At 38.0% G+C, this 17,735-nt stretch overlaps 2 protein-coding genes across 2 annotated transcripts in view; both read right to left on the minus strand.

Moving 5' to 3' along the window:
- Positions 1 to 15,387, minus strand: part of LOC107672293 (alanine--tRNA ligase, cytoplasmic-like) — a 21,217-nt gene extending 5,830 nt beyond the window's left edge. The window contains exons 1-20 of the mRNA XM_016465429.1: positions 15,316 to 15,387; positions 12,464 to 12,631; positions 12,194 to 12,382; positions 11,872 to 12,017; positions 10,816 to 11,007; positions 9,938 to 10,082; positions 9,719 to 9,864; positions 9,535 to 9,643; positions 9,212 to 9,362; positions 8,560 to 8,684; positions 8,087 to 8,231; positions 7,818 to 7,996; positions 7,612 to 7,725; positions 7,232 to 7,438; positions 6,810 to 6,994; positions 4,976 to 5,084; positions 4,386 to 4,499; positions 4,165 to 4,284; positions 1,941 to 2,027; positions 1,721 to 1,834 (exon numbers count right to left, since the gene is read on the minus strand). Of these exons, the coding sequence (XP_016320915.1) occupies positions 1,721 to 1,834; positions 1,941 to 2,027; positions 4,165 to 4,284; positions 4,386 to 4,499; positions 4,976 to 5,084; positions 6,810 to 6,994; positions 7,232 to 7,438; positions 7,612 to 7,725; positions 7,818 to 7,996; positions 8,087 to 8,231; positions 8,560 to 8,684; positions 9,212 to 9,362; positions 9,535 to 9,643; positions 9,719 to 9,864; positions 9,938 to 10,082; positions 10,816 to 11,007; positions 11,872 to 12,017; positions 12,194 to 12,382; positions 12,464 to 12,607 (2,721 nt within the window). The 5' untranslated portion in view covers positions 12,608 to 12,631; positions 15,316 to 15,387. The remainder of the gene's footprint in view (positions 1 to 1,720; positions 1,835 to 1,940; positions 2,028 to 4,164; positions 4,285 to 4,385; positions 4,500 to 4,975; positions 5,085 to 6,809; positions 6,995 to 7,231; positions 7,439 to 7,611; positions 7,726 to 7,817; positions 7,997 to 8,086; positions 8,232 to 8,559; positions 8,685 to 9,211; positions 9,363 to 9,534; positions 9,644 to 9,718; positions 9,865 to 9,937; positions 10,083 to 10,815; positions 11,008 to 11,871; positions 12,018 to 12,193; positions 12,383 to 12,463; positions 12,632 to 15,315) is intronic.
- Positions 15,388 to 16,859: 1,472 nt separating this feature from the next.
- LOC107672212 (protein-glutamine gamma-glutamyltransferase 2-like) overlaps positions 16,860 to 17,735 on the minus strand; it is an 11,639-nt gene continuing 10,763 nt past the window's right edge. The window contains exon 13 of the mRNA XM_016465304.1: positions 16,860 to 17,010. Within this exon, the coding sequence (XP_016320790.1) occupies positions 16,860 to 17,010 (151 nt within the window). The remainder of the gene's footprint in view (positions 17,011 to 17,735) is intronic.

A 17,735-nucleotide genomic window follows, 5' to 3' on the forward strand; every position in this document is an offset into this window, starting at 1 on the left:
GTTTTTTATATTTAAAGAGTTTTTATATTTTATATTTTTTATATTTAAAGCGAGTTTTTTGGGCAGTGTAGAGTAGGGCTTGTTGTTTGTCATTTCTCCGATCACAAATGCAGACATGGTTTTATGTTTACGCGGCGCGATGCAACGCGTAAAAAGACAGTATAAGTCATTATAATCCATAATTATGTCCCCACTGGATGCGACGAATGCCTCGTTTGTAATGGGTTTTCATGTTTTTGAATCATCACCCCGGCCTGACAGGGCATCATCACAATATGGTAAGGGGCGTAACATTTCCGTCACACACTTGAGGTATTCGGCCAATCACAACACACTGGATAGCTGGCCAATCACAGCACACCTCGCTTTTTCAGATCGATGAGCTTTGTAAAAATCGATGCGTTTCAGAAAGGCGGGGCATAGAGGAGAAACAATAATGTACAGTATGTGGAAAATAATGTGGTTTTTTTTACCTTAAACCGCATAAACACATTTCATTACACCAAATAATGTTCTTTTTAGCAGCATCATATGACCCCTTTAAGAGGCAGTTGCGCTCGTGCCATGGCGCATTTACCATTTACACGGCGGAATTTGCAAGCACAAAGACAAGAACGCATCTCCAGAGATGAAACGGAGCTGCTCGTGCGTGAGCAAATAGGTAGCCTAATTCTGATACATGCAATGGCTATCCATTATGACATGTAAGCATTTTTATATTTATGTAGTAGCCTACACAATAATAATCTTTTACATTGCAATCCTTTAATTTTTAATATTTGGCATGATTGTGTGCTGCTGTGCGTCCCTGTGTGTGTGTAATAAGCAGAGTGTACGCGCGCTGTGGACCCGCCTATACTAACGTGCTCTTTAAATAACAAAAAAACTACTGCGCTATTGACTTTAGACCAGGTTTTTGTTGGTCAATGACGCAGTCTATTTCAGTTGCCTCAAAATAGCAACGTGCCAGCAATGCGCCTGAACACACCTCGTTTTCAGACCAGCACGCCCCTGGGCGCACCAATGGGTGCAAATGCATTTGCCATTTAAACAATGTGTCGCAGTACGTGAAAATGTTAACTGCGTCGGGCTGAAACTAGCAAAAAGCACTTGCGTCGCGCCAGGCGCCGGGTGTATGATAGGGCCCTTAACTTCTAGAGGTTCAAAGTTATTTCAGAGGAAAGGCTGGTTATTACTCTTATTTCGCTGAACATGATGTGCACTGATGAATCATTCACAGTAACATCAGTAATGTGTATTAAGAAAAATACACCACCATTCAAACATTTAGACTCAGTAAAAATTTAATTTTTTTGAACGAAGTTCCCTTATGCTCACCTGCTTTTATTTGATCAAAAATACAGTGACAGAAACATTGTAAAATATTACAATTTAAAAATAATTGTTTTCTATTTTAATATATTTTAAATATATTTTGAGCTGAATTTTCAGCAGCCATTACTCCAGTCTTCAGTGTCACATGATCAATTAGTATCATAGTAATATGCTGATTTGGTGCTGCTCAACCAACATTTTATATTATCATATTGAAAACCATTATGCAGCCTAATATTTTTTGGTGTAAACCGTGTCCTTCCAGATTAAAAGTATATATTTCTTTCACAATAAGAAAATCTTATGCTTTAAAGTAGATCTGGTTAAATATTTTAAGAGAGCCCTCAGCCATCTTACAGAATAAAGTTCTCTCTAATACGTTTACCTGAGGCACTTGGCACAAGCAGATAATTTTCCCCGCATCGTTGTCCACAGCAAAAAGCATAGCAGCAGTCTGTGGTGAATTTGCCTTCAGCAGCTTCAGAGACTCATTCAAAGCCTGAGGACACATGGACAAATCATTAAGACTTTCACTGCAGACAGTTACAAAATTCAAATCAGTTCAAGTATAGACTTGTAATTTGAAAAGACAATGAGAGAGTTACCTTTGCAGATGCTCCATTCTCCATCTCCATCACGATCAGAGGTTGGTTGGGGTTACTTTCAATGATCTCCTTTGTCTTTTCCAGGACCTAAAATTAAAACCACGTGTTCACAGTTGGACTTTGACTTTCCAATAATCTCAGAGACTAACTATATATGGCTGCAACAAACGATTATTTTGATAATCGATTAATCTGACAGTTATTAGACCAACCAATCGACTAATCGATTATTTCACTGATTAATCAGTAGACTTTGATTGATTATTCAGCTTTTGCAATTAGTTAAAATATTGAGTTATACATATTCTAACAAATAAATAAAGGTAATCACTTCATTTTTTGAAAATCATATTATGTAATTACAATTATTATACAATTAATTTATACAAATAAAAAAAATACATTTGTATATTATATGAAAACGTAACTGAATTACATCATTCTGCCTACCATCTTTTGTAAGTCATATGGATAAGAAACAAAATAAAGGTAAGAGATGAGACGATTTATTTTTGGATAAACTATTGTATTCACAACATAATCTCTCTTAAAATACCTTATGATAATCAAAACAGTCCTGACCTAGATCAAGCTTTGATCTCTGCAAACCAAACTATCACTTTAATGAAATAATGTTTTTCCCACTAATAAAAAGATTTTATCATTAGCTAGCTCCACAATGGAAAGTTGGTTTATAACAGAAAATAAAGTTGTAATTCTAACTGAAAGCGACACTGACTCTGGTTTTTCATGTTTAATACTGTAAAGCTGCTTGATTTAAGGCTATCTACTGCATAAAGTACTATATAGCCTAAATAAACGTGACGTGAAGTGACTTTACTGGAGTACTGAACTGCAGAGCTCCTGCAAACATCCGCAGAGCTCCTGCAAACATCCACATTGCTGTAATCAGATGCTTTCTTAAAGGTGACATATTATGCCCCTTTTTACAATATGTAATATAAGTCTCTGGTGTCCCCAGAATATGTCTGTGAAATTTCAGCTCAAAATACTCCACAGATCATTTATTATATCATTTTGAAAATGCCTATTTTGAGTGGAAGCAGAAACATGCTGTTTTTCGGGCCTGTCTCTTTAAATGCAAATGAGCTGCTGCTCCCCGCCCCCTTTTCCAGAATAGAGCTGCGCCATTACAGCTCCTACCTGCTAAAAACATCTGTTTTGGTTCTGATTATCATGTTTATCGTGCTGAAATCATGCGTTTTAAACCATATTCGTTTACACTTCTGACATATGGTTTTCTGAGCGTACACATCCGAAGCACACGGACAGAAAGCGGCTGTCATAGCATGTGAGTACTAAACTAAGTTCTCATTCACACACAAGTTTACGTTAAAAACACACATGAGTTACAAAAACAGTCAGTTATGTCTGTGAAGGTAAACAGCTGGGAAATAAATCGCAGGTTTATTTTAGATCTGTGTGGCAGCAGCAATATACAGTAAATAAATCAATAAATCCACTGTTGTCTTGTCTCCTCTGAGGCTGGGACTCTAAACAGTGTTCTGTGCTCGTCTGTGCAGCCAACGAAAGAACAGTTAACATGCTTTGCTCAAACTTTCGCCATGGCATTAGAACTAGTACACCATTGTGGCTTGCGAAATCAAAATGATGGGGCCATGGGTGGAAACTAACAGATTAAGGGGCGGTAATATTATAATGAGATCCCTTTGCCACGTCACCAAGGGAGCGAAATCAGACGCGCTCGTTTTCTCAGACGCTTGCAGAAAAAGGCTTCCCAAAACAAAGTTACTGGGTTAATCTTTTACACGTTTGCTTGGTTGGTAGATGCACCGGTTAAAACCTGGAAAAGTCAGATTTTCATGATATGTCACCTTTAACGGCTGCTTTCACACTGTGCTCAGTTTTTGTTGTTTATTTTGTTATTGAGAGGAAAGCGTGCAGTGCAGCATATATTTACATATTCATCCAAACGCCGCTCAGCAGCTTCAGGTTTGGCTGCGTTTGCTCTGAAGCACTGTGTCTTCTTCTCTTGAATTGCATCCAGGAGGGCTGAATTACTGTCTTACACTACAGCGCCACACTGGTCAACCCGCATTATTGTTTGCTCTTCCATTAGGTCATATGAGATCAAACAACTACTTGACAACAAAAATATTTGTTGACAATTTTTTATTGTCGATAATGTTGACTTATCGTTTCAGCCCTATAACGATCCCACATCTGAATCAAGTTCTCTTACCCTCTTCTGTACATCAGCCTTGCTGGCACGGTCCAGGTCATCCATGATCTTCTTAAGACCTTTCAGGGAATCCCTCATCTCATCCTTCCGCCACTGAGAGATGACTGCAGTGCCCAGGGACTGAATATATATGCATACAGATTCAGTTACACTTTGAAGGGTAAAATCAGACATACCACTGATTCTAGACAGGCAAGAGCAGAATATGTCATTGAGCTCACCTCTGTCATATCAGCAATCTCGTTCTGAATATCTTTATTGGGGGTGGTCTGAGCTTTCACTTTCTCTGCCATTGCATCTAGTTCCAGCTTCAGTGCATCAGCTTTCCTCTGGGCCTGACAACACAAACATCAATCTGTCAAGAACTATTAGAAATGGGAATCTAGGAACTTAATTCTGCTACCTAAATTATTTACCCACCAATAATTTGGTCCTAAAATCTAAAATAAATAAATAAATAAAACTACTTTAAAAAAAAACAACAACACCGTTCTGAAAGTGTATTTACACACATATAATCAGTCAATAATTGCATTGAATTAACTCTCACAATTATAAAGTACATTATTTGGGAGTCTTCATGACTGATTTGTTGAATAGAACTGGCTCAAAATAATAATTTATCTGTCAATCAAACTACACTAGCCAGACAGAATAAACATATTTAATCCTTGTATTTGTTCATCTTTCATATCCCATTCAAATCAGACAGCAAAAACCAGTTCTATATTCCCAACCCTACATCAGATATGAAAAAGTATCAGTTAAAAATGAAAGTGCGCATATTCATGTTGGCCCTGTCTCCTTCAACCTTCTGAGCCTCTGCTCCAGTCACTGCCACAATCCTCCTGATTCCTTTAGCGATCGCTTCCTCTGATACGATCACAAATGGTGCAGCATGACCTGAGTTCTTCAAGTGCCTATAGGTTAAAAATATCAAACTCATTAGGGCTGAGGAAAATATTGCTTTCTTAAACATTTTGATTCCATAAACAAAAAACATCAGTAATCTAAAATTTCCATTAATTATTAATAATTTATACTGTGGGGCTGTTGAATGCTTGAATCTGATTGGCTGACGAATGTTCTAAGGTGTGCAATTATTTTCAGGGAAACGCACGCAGGCAGGTCTTGACCACATTACATGTCCATATCACTTCGCCAAATTATTTCAGTTATTTCAAAGGTCCTTACAGCCTAAAACAGCAAAATAACCAAAACCCACAACGACACTGGCCAAGCAAATAAATACAGTAAACAACAGGATAAAAACTACAGATTATTTCCATGTTTTTGCCACAAAATTAAATTTTATTATGCACGGAAAGCATACTCTATTTCTCCCGCTCTCTCTTCCTTACAGACACACACACATACAGTACAGACACTTGCACACACGCGCTAACGTTGTTAGTGCTACTCTGATGTTTTTATCAGTAAAATAGTTTAGTAACTTAAAAGCTACATGACATTTTATACAAGCGAGGTAACAGCAGCACTGTTCTTGAAGAAAATAAACTTAAAGTTTCACTATTAGTAGACGCTGCTGCCGAACACTGTTGAGAGATGCATAGACTCAAAGAGGTATTCCACACTCTTAATATCTCTCTCTCTAATAACTTAATTATTAACAGCATTAGTCTGCCATCAATGGCTCAAGCCTCCGGTACTAGGTCTAAAATAATCAGGTGTGCATTATTTTCTAATAATTCAACGGTCCATAGTCAATTATTCCTTACTTCTTCATTAAAGGGTTAGTTCACCCAAAAATGAAAATTGGCTTGTGTTTTACTCACCTAGAAGCATCCTAGGTGTATATGACTTTCTTCTTTCAGACGAATCCAGTCGGGGTTATATTAAAAATTGTCCTGGCTATTCCAAGCTCTATCATTGCAGTCTGTGGGTGTTGCAGTTGAACAGTCCACAAGTCGTCAAATAAAGCGCGCGCATTCATAATAAAAACGTGCTTCATACGGCTCCGGGGGGTGAATAAAGTCCTTCTGTAGTGAATCCATGCTTTTTTGTAAGAAAAATATCCATATTTCAAACGTAATAAACACTTTTCTCTCCCTTCCGGTGTCTGTCATACGCGAAAGGCGTTCCGGGGGAAAGTGTATGACATATGCGTGCGCTTCTGAGATATGCTATCTTTCATATGCGGAAGGCGTTCTGGCAGAAGGCGTATGCGCAGCGTGCGCGAGCCTCTGCGATATGCTAGTCTCGCGCGTTTGTTTATAGGAGCAAAGGAAGCAAAGTTTCCTTACTTTAGCAAAGGAAAACTAGTCTCCTGTTGGTTTATATCGAAATCCTCCGCCATTTTTCTTTGCAAATCTTCGGTTTGTACTTCTAATTCGTGACCGGCGTTTTGTTTTGTTGTCTCTCCGCATTCTTCACTAATCACGCAACGCCGACGTGCTACGACATCCGCCGGCACGGCTTCCGCGCATGACAGTTGGTGGAAGTGATATAAAAGTGTTTATTACGTTTGAAACCTTTAAGCATAGAGACAGGACAAAATTCTGAATATTACATAGAAAGTTGATATTTTTGTTCAAATTCACAGAAAACTAGATGTGCTGCTAGAGCCCAGAGAGCCAACTCCTGCAATATTAACAAATTATAATATTTAAATTTGATGGTCATACGTTCCACCGCAGAACTCGATGGAGGTGAGTGAGCCTGCAGGACTGTTTGGATCAGCCAGCAGCTCCTCCACTGGGATGCCAATAGACACCACTCTAACAGGATCAGGGTACGTCTCATCGAACACTGCCCGCAGACCCTGGATGGCTTTAGCTGCTGCAAGGGGGGCATCCAGGGCATAGACCGGCTGATGAAAAACATATATAGAGCATCTCAGTTTCAGACAAAATAAGAAAGAATACAAAAGTGTTCTCAGGGACACGTAAGCTATATATCTGTATTCAGCTAACTTACTGAAAAAGAGCTTTATTGTTCTGTTTTCAAAATATCTTCACTGTGAATAAGAAAGTTGTCAAGAAAGTTTCAAGCAATATGAATACAAAGTGTTTGATTGAAAATTGCAAGTCTGTGGAACGGTCCCAACCTTGGCGTCACGAATCATGGTTGAGGCTTTCTCTTCTGTGTGCCGCACTTCATCTGTGGTCATGGCTCCTTTAGCTGTGAAGTCAAAGCGCAATCTGTCTGGAGCAACCAAAGAGCCCCGTTGATCTGCCTCTCCCAGCACTGAACGCAAGGCAAAGTTAAGGATGTGTGTGGCGGTATGGTTGCTCATGATGGGCCTACGACGAGCCTGAGAGAGAGAAAAAGAGGGGAATTATGTTGCATTCTTTGTAGCATCCTATCCATGTGTAAAGTCTTCTCTCTTTTTGAACCAGATGCAACATTTTGAATGTCACTCAGTTTAAATTTTCCTTGTAGACGAGGTAAAATAACTCCAAAATCAATGACAAAACTGTAACATACCTCATCCACATGCAGAGTTAGGCGGTCTCCAACCTTCAGTGTGCCGTATACTGTCCCAATATGCAGCACGTATCCTCCACGCACCTGAGTGTTCTTCACAGTGAACTCCATCCTCTGAAGCAGCAAAATAAAACATGACAACAACATGACGCATAACTAAACCAGGCAGTTCAGCTTCTTTGTACAACCACTCTTCAGTTTCTTACATCCTCAGCAAAGTCGTTTTCTCGGAGCATGTAGCCTTCATCGAAGCTCTGGCCACCCTGCTCGGCGTAGAAAGAGGTTTTGTCGAGCAGCACTCCACACTCTTGACCTGTGGTCACCTCATCAACAAATGCACGCTCCCTCCTGAGAGCCAGCACTGTGCCCACTGCCTGTTCAAACTCTGAGAGGGACACACAATGTCACAAGCATGAAAACCTATGCATGATCAAACCGTAAAAATCAAGAGAAATAGTAAAGGTGTAATTAGTACCATAGTTGCCGTTATCATCTGAAGTGTACTTGTACTTGGGGTTGTCGTCAGTAGCAGCGACACCATTGTTTCTGAGCTCTTCAATGGCGTAGATGTCCAGCATGATGTGGTCCTCGTCCCCAGAGCCTTTGCCCTGAGACTTCAACTGTGTGCACAGGCATTTTTGATTAGACTTGTTCACAGTAAAACAAAACACTTAAATTATAGCTATCAGTTATTACTGGATATATTGGTTGATACAGGATATTTAATTGGGCATGATCATTTCTGCCTATTTTAACATTTATAAATAAATTAAACAGTCAGCTTACACAGCTTAGATTACATTTAACAGTGCTATTAAATCAGTGTTTTTAACCACTGATATCTGTACCACTGAGTTCTAGGAGTGTCCTCTGTGTGTTTTTATAACCGTGAAGTTATTCTGTGATAAATAGAAATTGCACTGTATGAAAGAATGAACTTATTTAAACCTGAGCAGCTTTCTTCTCATCCTCAAAGGCCTGCATGTCCACTCCCATTCCTCTTTCTTCAGCGATCAGGGCCGTGAGGTCCAGAGGAAAACCGTAAGTGTCATACAGAAGCCAAGCTGTGTCACCTACACAAAAACAATTACTTTTATATGGAGAAAAATAAATAAATAAATAAATAAATATCAGCTTTAGAATATGGATTTACAGTGGATTTTAGCATAGGGGGGAAAAAATCTCTCTCCAATTCAGTCTCAGGCCAGATTAACAGTCATTTAAATTATGATGATAATTTTTTTATTTTATTAATTAAAAAAAATTATAATAAAATAATATTAATATAGTAATAAAACTATTGTACTGTAGAATATAAAAAAAAATGTGTTTAACAAGAATAATTTTATCACAATACAAATATTTAAAAATACTATTAATGTATTCTTACCTTCATTTCTTGATGTAATATGCTAATTTCTTAAAGTCTTAATATCTTTGCTTCCAAATGTTAAACCATAGAGCTTAGAGACCTTATAGCTTCTCTCAGATTTATTAACAATTCTTATTATAAATTTGGAAAAATGGATAGCAAGTGTTTTATTTTCAAATACATGTTACAAAAACCGGTTATGGTTCTTTGTCGCATTCTGTGCTTTACCTGGTATAGTCTTGCTGTCTCCAAGACTTTGGACCTTGCGGTCCAGGATGCGGCGTCCCCTGCTAAGGGTCTTGAGGAACTGTGCCTCCTCCTCATTGATGATGTCCTTTACCATATCAGGATCCTTCCGCAGCTCTGGGAAAGCATCACCCTGTAGAGAGCAATGAACCATTAAATGGCCATCAGAGAGATGCATCTAATTAAACGGCATTTCCATTTTTCAGCAGCTGACACTGAATCACCGTCCAAACTGCACACAAGGAATCCTTGTGCACATAAAATCGGGAGGAAAAAATATAGTGTCTGATAGATAGAGGCCTTACCAGAGACTCAACCACCACATCTACTAAAGAGGCAAAGAAGCCCTTCTGTGCCCCCAGCTTCTCGTGAGAGTATCGCACAGCACGACGCAGAATCCTCCTCAGCACATAGCTGCAACACAAAAACAGGGTCACATACATTGACTACATGTCAATTACTCAGCAAATAATAATACAATCATCTCACCCCCTGCCCGTGTTGTCAGGCCTGCCACCATCAGACAAGGCAATGGTAATGGTGCGGGCGTGATCAGCCAGGACACGGTATGCCATGTCAATACCATCGGTGTCTTCTGCGCCAACCTTCCCTGTGTATGCCCTGGCACCTGTGCCCTGAAAACCAAGAAAATTATTTTTAGTTGCGTGCAAAACAACTGATGCTTTTCTATGCTTTCTATGATATTACCTTCTGAATGGCTTCAAAATAAGGGATGAACAGGTCTGTGTCGTAGTTGGACATCTTGTTTTGCAGTACAGAGACCAAGCGCTCCAGTCCCATCCCTGTGTCAATGCTCTTCTTGGGCAGAGGCTTTAGCACAGTCTCCGACTCTCTGCATAGAGAGGCCATATGCATGTAAAACAATGTGTGCATACTTATAATATCCTTGTTTAAAAAATTAGAGGTGGTAATAGAGGACCAATGTTAAAATTCTAGCCAATAACTAATATACAAAATATATATTATAATATTTATGAAGTGTCTTATGCTCATCAAAGGTTGCATTTATCTGATCAAATACAGTAAAAACAGTAATTTTGTGAAATATTATTATAAATTTTCAAAATGTCATTTAGATCTCCAGTCTTCAGTGTCACGTGATCCATCAGAAATAATTCCAATATGATTTGGTGCTCAAGAAACATTTGTTATTATTATCAATGTTGAAATAAGTTGATGCCTGATATTTTTGTGGAAATTTTTGTGCTCTTTGATGAATAGAAAGTTCAAAACAGCATTTATTTGAAAGAGCATTGTAACACTTCTTAACACTTTTGATCAATGCAAAATGTCACTGCTGAATTAAAGCATTAATTTCTTAAATTAATCATTTACATTCACTTATTCACTCAATCAACCATATATTCATGTTTTTCAGAATTAATTAATCTTTGACTAACAAAGGATACATTTTTAAGAAGCCAATAGCTGATATTATTCTGATATATTGTTGAGCATCCATTTGAACAATACATTACATAAGAAGCGGCTCTAAAAAATAATCTCTCTAAGTGTGTGCAAACTTTTAGTAAACTGTTTACCACTGTTAGCTGTACTTGGTTTACCTGTTAAACTGAATGAACACCAGGTTCCAGATTTCAAGCACATTCGGATCATCCATGTTGACCAGGTGGGCGGCGTCTCTGCCTCCAATGCGATCATAGTGGATCTCGCTGCAGGGTCCACATGGACCGGTGTCTCCCATCTCCCAGAAATTATCTTTCATACTCCCTGGCAGAATACGGCTCTCCTCCATTCTGAGACAGAGTGAAGATAAAGAAGAAATCTTTAACAATATCACATCACTAACTTAAAGGGTTAGTTCACCCAAAAATGAAAATTAGCTTGTGTTTTACTTACCCTCGAAGCATCCTAGGTGTATATGACTTTCTTCTTTCAGACGAATCCAGTCGGAGTTATATTAAAAATTGTCCTGGCTATTCCAAGCTCTATCATTGCAGTCAGCGGGTGTTGCAGTTGAACAGTCCACAAGTCATCAAATAAAGCTTGCGCATTCATAATAAAACGTGCCGCAGACGGCTCCGGGGGATGAATAAATGACCCCTGTAGCGAATCCATGTGTTTTTTAAAGAAAAATATCCATATTTCAAACGTAATAAACACTTTTCTCTCACTTCCGCTGACTGTCATACACTGAAGCAGTTCCGGCGGATGACACAGCACGTATGCGCAGCGCGCGCCTCTGCGATATGCTAGTCTCGCGAGTTTGTTTATAGGAAAAGGAAGCATAGTTTCCTTACTTTAGCAAAGGAAAACCAGTCTCTTCTTGGTTTATATCAAAATCCTCCAACATTTTTCTTTGCAAATCCTCAGTTTGTACTTCTAATTCGTGACCGGCGTTTTGTTTTGTTCTCTCTCCGCGCTCGTCACTAATCACGCAAAGCCGACGTGCTACGTCATCCGCCGGAACGGCTTCCACGTATGACAGATACCAGAAGTGAGAGAACCAGGACAATTTTTTATATAACTGCGACTGGATTCATCTGAAAGAAGAAAGTCATATACATCTAGGTTGCCTTGGGGGTGAGTAAAACACAAGCTAATTTTCATTTTTGGGTGAACTAACCCTTTAATACACCTTGTCCAGATTCTGTACTCACCCCAAGTCCAGCCAGATCTGCTTGCACTCCAGGTCAGGCTCCAGGCCTGCATCAGCATTACCACCAAAATAAGTCACATAGAGTCGGCCAATAGGTATGCCAAACTCTTGCGTCAGCAGCTCCAGTGCCATCTTGCAGGCCAGGTGCTAGAGACAAAGTGAGCAAGAGAGAAATAAAGGCATGCAACGAGAAAAGCCAAAATGAGTTTTTCCATTCATACAGAAAAACAAAACATACAACGACAACATAAAAAGAGCATCAGCACTATGAAGCAATACAGCATGATTTCACAGTATGTAACACCTTTCTATCCATCTCTTACTTTGAAATAATCTCCAAAGGACCAAGAGCCCAACATCTCGAAGAAAGTATGATGGTACACGTCTTTGCCCACATCATCAAGGTCATTGTGTTTGCCGCCGGCACGAATGCACTTCTGTGTGTTTGCAGCACGACGAAGTCTGGCCATAGGGTGGGACGGGTCGATGGTGTTCAGGAAGATGGGCTTGAACTATAAAAACAATTTATTTTCTCCTACCAATTCGGCGCTTATGTTATGTCCATTTTTGTTACTAGGTTCAAATATCCATACCTGGTTCATCCCGGCATTGGCGAAGAGCAGAGTGGGGTCATCAAGCGGAATGGTGGACGACGAGTGGACGTATTGGTGATCATAGCGGCGAAAGAAGTCGATGAACTTCTCACGGATCTGTGCAGCAGTCAGTGAAGAGTCCATGCTGGTTGTGTTTTTCTCAGGGGACTGGAAATATATACAAACACACAGTGAGTCAGAAACCGGTTTCACAAAAACAGCGGGTGGAGTAAACATGCAGCTGCTTTGTAGTACTGTGTTAACCGACAACAATTAAAGAATCTGTTATGGACACCATAGCTTGCAAACAATGCGTGCATACTTGCAAAGCTTGCAAATTCACCAAACAGACAAAATCCTCTCTGACATGCAGAGAAATTAAGCTAAGGGGAAAACACATGACTAAATGTCTTCTTTATGTGGACAAAAAGAAACCATGATCATTTGAATGTAAACACAAAAATGTAAAATACAACTATGAAAATGACAATAGCACATCAAACCATACAAAATATCTCCTGAAAACTTAAAATTAAATCAAACACTTGGTCTGGCATTGAGAAACCATCTTCCTTGCTGAAGTGAAGCTCCTCAGCAGGTGGAGCCAGTATGCAGCAAACAAAAGACATCCCTGAAGTAATTACAGCACCACTCCCATAACAACTAATACAAAACAAAGACATATTTTTCCAAAAGTCAACTCGTAAACACTCAAGCCATGCATGCCAGAAACCGCATCCGTTGACAAACAACTAAACTGCTTCAACATCTACACACCGAGAACCAGAATTTCCTTGCTATAATGACGTGGACTTAAAATTAGTTCATTTGAAATACAGCTAAACTTGATTTACGATCAATATCAGGGCTCAAAAATAAGTATCAAATTTTTACCTGTCCTGTCAATGTTTTTACTGCACCCCGTGTAAAAATAATAATTTAAAAAATCATGTTTTAATTAAATTAAGTTTTCTTTGCAAAACCACAACAACAATTGAACTCCATGTCAGATATAGATTCATATTAACACGTATTTCCTGAATAAAGATACTGATGTTTATAAGTTTCAGCCTACTCTAAATCATGCTTCCAAGATGCAAATCATGACATTTTCATGAATACATAATTAAATCATCAAAATTTTACAATCATCACAAAAATAAAAAACACACATGGACAATCAAAAAATACATGTGATGCTCTCATATTAATCCCTGTTGTTGTATTTCCTAATTTGCATGCCGGCTTGAACAAAAGCTTCTGCTAAATGAATAAATGTAATCTATAATAATAATAATAATAATAATAATAATAATATAAAACTCATATAAATATATATAATAATATAAAACTCATTTTTCCTGGAAAAATGCTAATATTTACTTAAGTATTATTTTTTTTACTAACATATACATTACTATAATTTTCAGCCTACTCTAAATTATGCCTCTAAGGCTAATACAAGTCATAATTAAACATCAAAATTTAACAAACATCAAATTTACACACATGCATGATGAACAAACTCCTTAGGATGAATAGATGAAACACAATTGTTATATTGCCTAATTTGTTTAAATGTCTGAATAACAGCTTCTGCTAAATGTAAATGTACTGACAATGCAGTACTAGCACAGGGTTGTGAAGTTGCTCTTATAGCCTTTTATTAACATACTAATAAAACCCTCACTGAGATTAAATTCTTAAAGGAGAGACCTGGCAAAGACTGCTGCAAAGAACACAAAAACAAGCAGCACACACCTGGCAAATCAATAGACCATTTCAAATGATTTTTTTTTTCAATAAATAAATAAACCAAAAGGAAATGCTGACAGGACTCATCCTTAGTCTTGAGCCCTGAATATAAATTCCAAACAATACAGAGAAAAACGCATCTGCCAATGCTTCATGAAGGATCATAAGAATCAGGCACATGACATGATGCACCAATATTAGTGAGCAGAACAAATCAACAGACCAAGACCTGCACACAGTGAGCTTCACCTGACAACAGAAGAAAGCTTTGGCACATAAAAAAGTGAGATGACGAGCCATGGATAATGATGCTCTATGATCCTAAAGGAGGTAAAGACGCTTTAATACAATAAGAATATAATATCTGCAAGATCTCATTCCCAAGAATACAGAACTATACAAAACGTAAATGGCATGACAGTTTCCACACATGTATGAACTGGAATCTCATTTTTCTGCACTGCATTAAACACTGTGCATTGCATAGGCCAAACCTTTATATATTGCACATCAACATCTCCATCCGGATTATTCAGTATTAAGTAACCCGGTTATTATGTCAAGGTAACTTACAAAGAGTGATGGATAATTCAGTCTTTAAGATTAATATTACAATAGCTTGCTTTCCCTGAGCATGAAACAAGGCTAAACTGACAATCCATTCACTCACTGAAACACCATTTAGTTGGATGCATATGGTCTCGTGATATAGTCATAACACAAACATCACATATCACAAAGACATAATGTACAATAATAACAAATAACGTGTGGAAACAAATGCAAATCTAATGAAACTTCTTCTTCTTCTTCTTCTTATATCTTTCCGGCAGTGTAGACGCTACTGGGCGTATTACTGCCATCCACAGGTCAAAGTTTGAACTAAATTCTTATATACAGTCCTGTATTATGCAAGAACTGAAGAACTACCTCAGAGATCAGTTTATGTTTATCACTGTGTCCAAACAAAGTAGTAACAGAAAACACTTTAACTCCAAATTCTGCCAATTTATCAGGCCTCCCACGCTGACTGACGCGGTCCCCCGTTCCAACTCGAGTCACTTCCGCCGTCCTCTCGCAAATCTAATGAAATTTACGAATAATAATCTTTTAATCGCTTCAGAAGCCAGTCACACTACTTCCCACGCCGGTTGAAACCAAAAGGAGAGTAGAAGTACCGCCCACAGCATAGATGATTGGTTCAGGAATATTGATGTTTCAGTGTACGTAGTTTCTATTGGTTCAGGATACTTTCGATCAAAACAAAGACGAGCCTGGATATGTCAAAGGCGTAAAGGACGGAACTGGATGATGCAATGATAAAGTAACAGTGCAGTGATATTATTATTTTTATTATCTTTATTTTGTCTTACAAACGTGATTTACAATCTCTTTTGATTTTTTTCTCTCTCCTGGTTTATAAGCATATAATCTTCTTCCAGCAACACCATTGCTGTAAATAATGCCATCTTTTATATGTTTAAGAAAATCATTGTGCCTGTTACCCTAAAAGTATAACTTCCTTCATCATCATCATTATCATTAATATTATTATTATTAATAGTTGTAATAGTAACAGTCCAAATGGATTTTAGCGGCAGAATATTATGATGATGCAGTGTGATGGAAGGGTAGAAGATTTTGCACAATACAAAAGCAAGACAAACATTTAAAATAAAACAATGCAATAAAAATAAAACAATAAGTTAAAACAGAGTACTTTCAATTTTGTGTATTTGGCTATAAAAGTAACAGTAAGCTTCTCCTTACAGCAGGTGGCGAACAAAATCTAGTTTATTCACAAACCCCACATTCTATTTCTATAAAGGATTAGCATAGGTAGAAAATAGATATGAGTTTTAAGCCATATGAGAGAGTTGATCATTCACATGACAATAATGGCACTACTATTTACTCAGAAATGTACCTGTAATAAATGTCACCTGCTCGCTGTTTAAGGTTACTCTTTAGCTATGCCTGTTATCTAATAAGTTACCTTTACCAAAGACTATCGAATACCCTTAAAGGGACTTTGCCTTTACTTCTAAAGTCTCCATTTCCATTTGTCAAAAGGTACAAATGCAAGGTCAAGTGTGCAAGCATTATACTATCTAGCTAAACCTGAAATAAGTTTTCACTGACATTTTATTTCTACTGTGATATTTCTGTTTATAGGAAATGGAGTGATAAACAACAAGATGGACAAATATAGAAAATATATTCTGCTGTCATATTTACATGTGTATTTTCAGTTATTATTACAAAACATTTATATCAAACACAACAACAGCATTATACTGAACGTATCAACAAACACTGATTTCAAAATTGTCATTAGATAAAACCTTTTATATATTAAAAGCTAAGGTGTATTCACATGATTGGGCATTTTACATGTAGAAAAACAGCTTTTGAGGTTCTTTTATTCAAGGTCTGCATGAAAGCATGCAAAGATATCATATCAAAGTAATCATTAAGGAAGTGTTACACAAACAAATTGCAAACAAAATAAGTAACAAGCAAAACAGCTGTCATCAAGTCAAGTATATAGCATTAACTGTATCATTTACAACACACTTAATGATGTATGGTTCTCTGAATTGTACATGCTTGTCTAGATTTCTGGGACAGCGTTCCTATTTCACATTTTTGTCCGCACAATGATAGTGGCTTCTCCTTTTACATCTCTCAGTCTGTCTGAGTCAAAGTCGACAAGCAGTTTCCTCAGGCCAGCACGGGTGGGCTTGAAGGAGAATTTAACGGTCACAGCCTGACCAGGTTCAATCTTACCACTAGAGAAAAAGAGACATATAGACATTAACAGTCAACCAAAACTTGGATGCCTTAGATCATGTCCAATGCACTTCGAGAAATGTATACTAGATACTGAGTTCATGCATAAATGAAAATTTGCTGAAAATGTACTGCACCCTCAGGCCATCCAAGATGTAGATGAGTTTATTTCTTCATTGGAATAGATTTTGAAAAATTTACATCACTTGCTCACCAGTGGATCCTCAGTGAATGGGTGCCGTCAGAATGAGTTCACGTTGATAAAAACATCACAATAATCCACAAGTAATTGACACGACTCCAGTCCATCAATTAATGTCTTGTGAAGTGAAAAGCTTTTAAAGGAACACGCCACTATTTTTGAAAATAGGCACATTTTCCAACTCCCCTAGAGTTAAACAGTTGAGTTTTACTGTTTTCGAATCCATTCAGCCGATCTCCGGGTCTGGCGGTAGCACTTTTAGCTGTAGCTTAGCATAGATCATTGAATCTGATTAGACCGTTAGCAAAAATGACCAAAGAGTTTCAATATTTTTCCTATTACCCAGCTGGGGACTATTTTCAGGTGCTGCGTAATATCATTGCGCCTGCTGCACCCATGGTACGGCAGCAAAGTTCCTAGATTATTACGCCGGAATGAGAGTATAGTTCCCAGCCATATCGGCCTAGAAAATCGCAACTTTTCATTTTCCGTCGGTCTTAGTACACGATGTAACTACAGAAG

The sequence above is a fragment of the Sinocyclocheilus anshuiensis genome, unplaced genomic scaffold (assembly GCF_001515605.1).
Source record: "Sinocyclocheilus anshuiensis isolate Anshui unplaced genomic scaffold, SAMN03320099.WGS_v1.1 scaffold997, whole genome shotgun sequence".
NCBI classification, from domain to species: Eukaryota; Metazoa; Chordata; class Actinopteri; order Cypriniformes; family Cyprinidae; genus Sinocyclocheilus; species Sinocyclocheilus anshuiensis.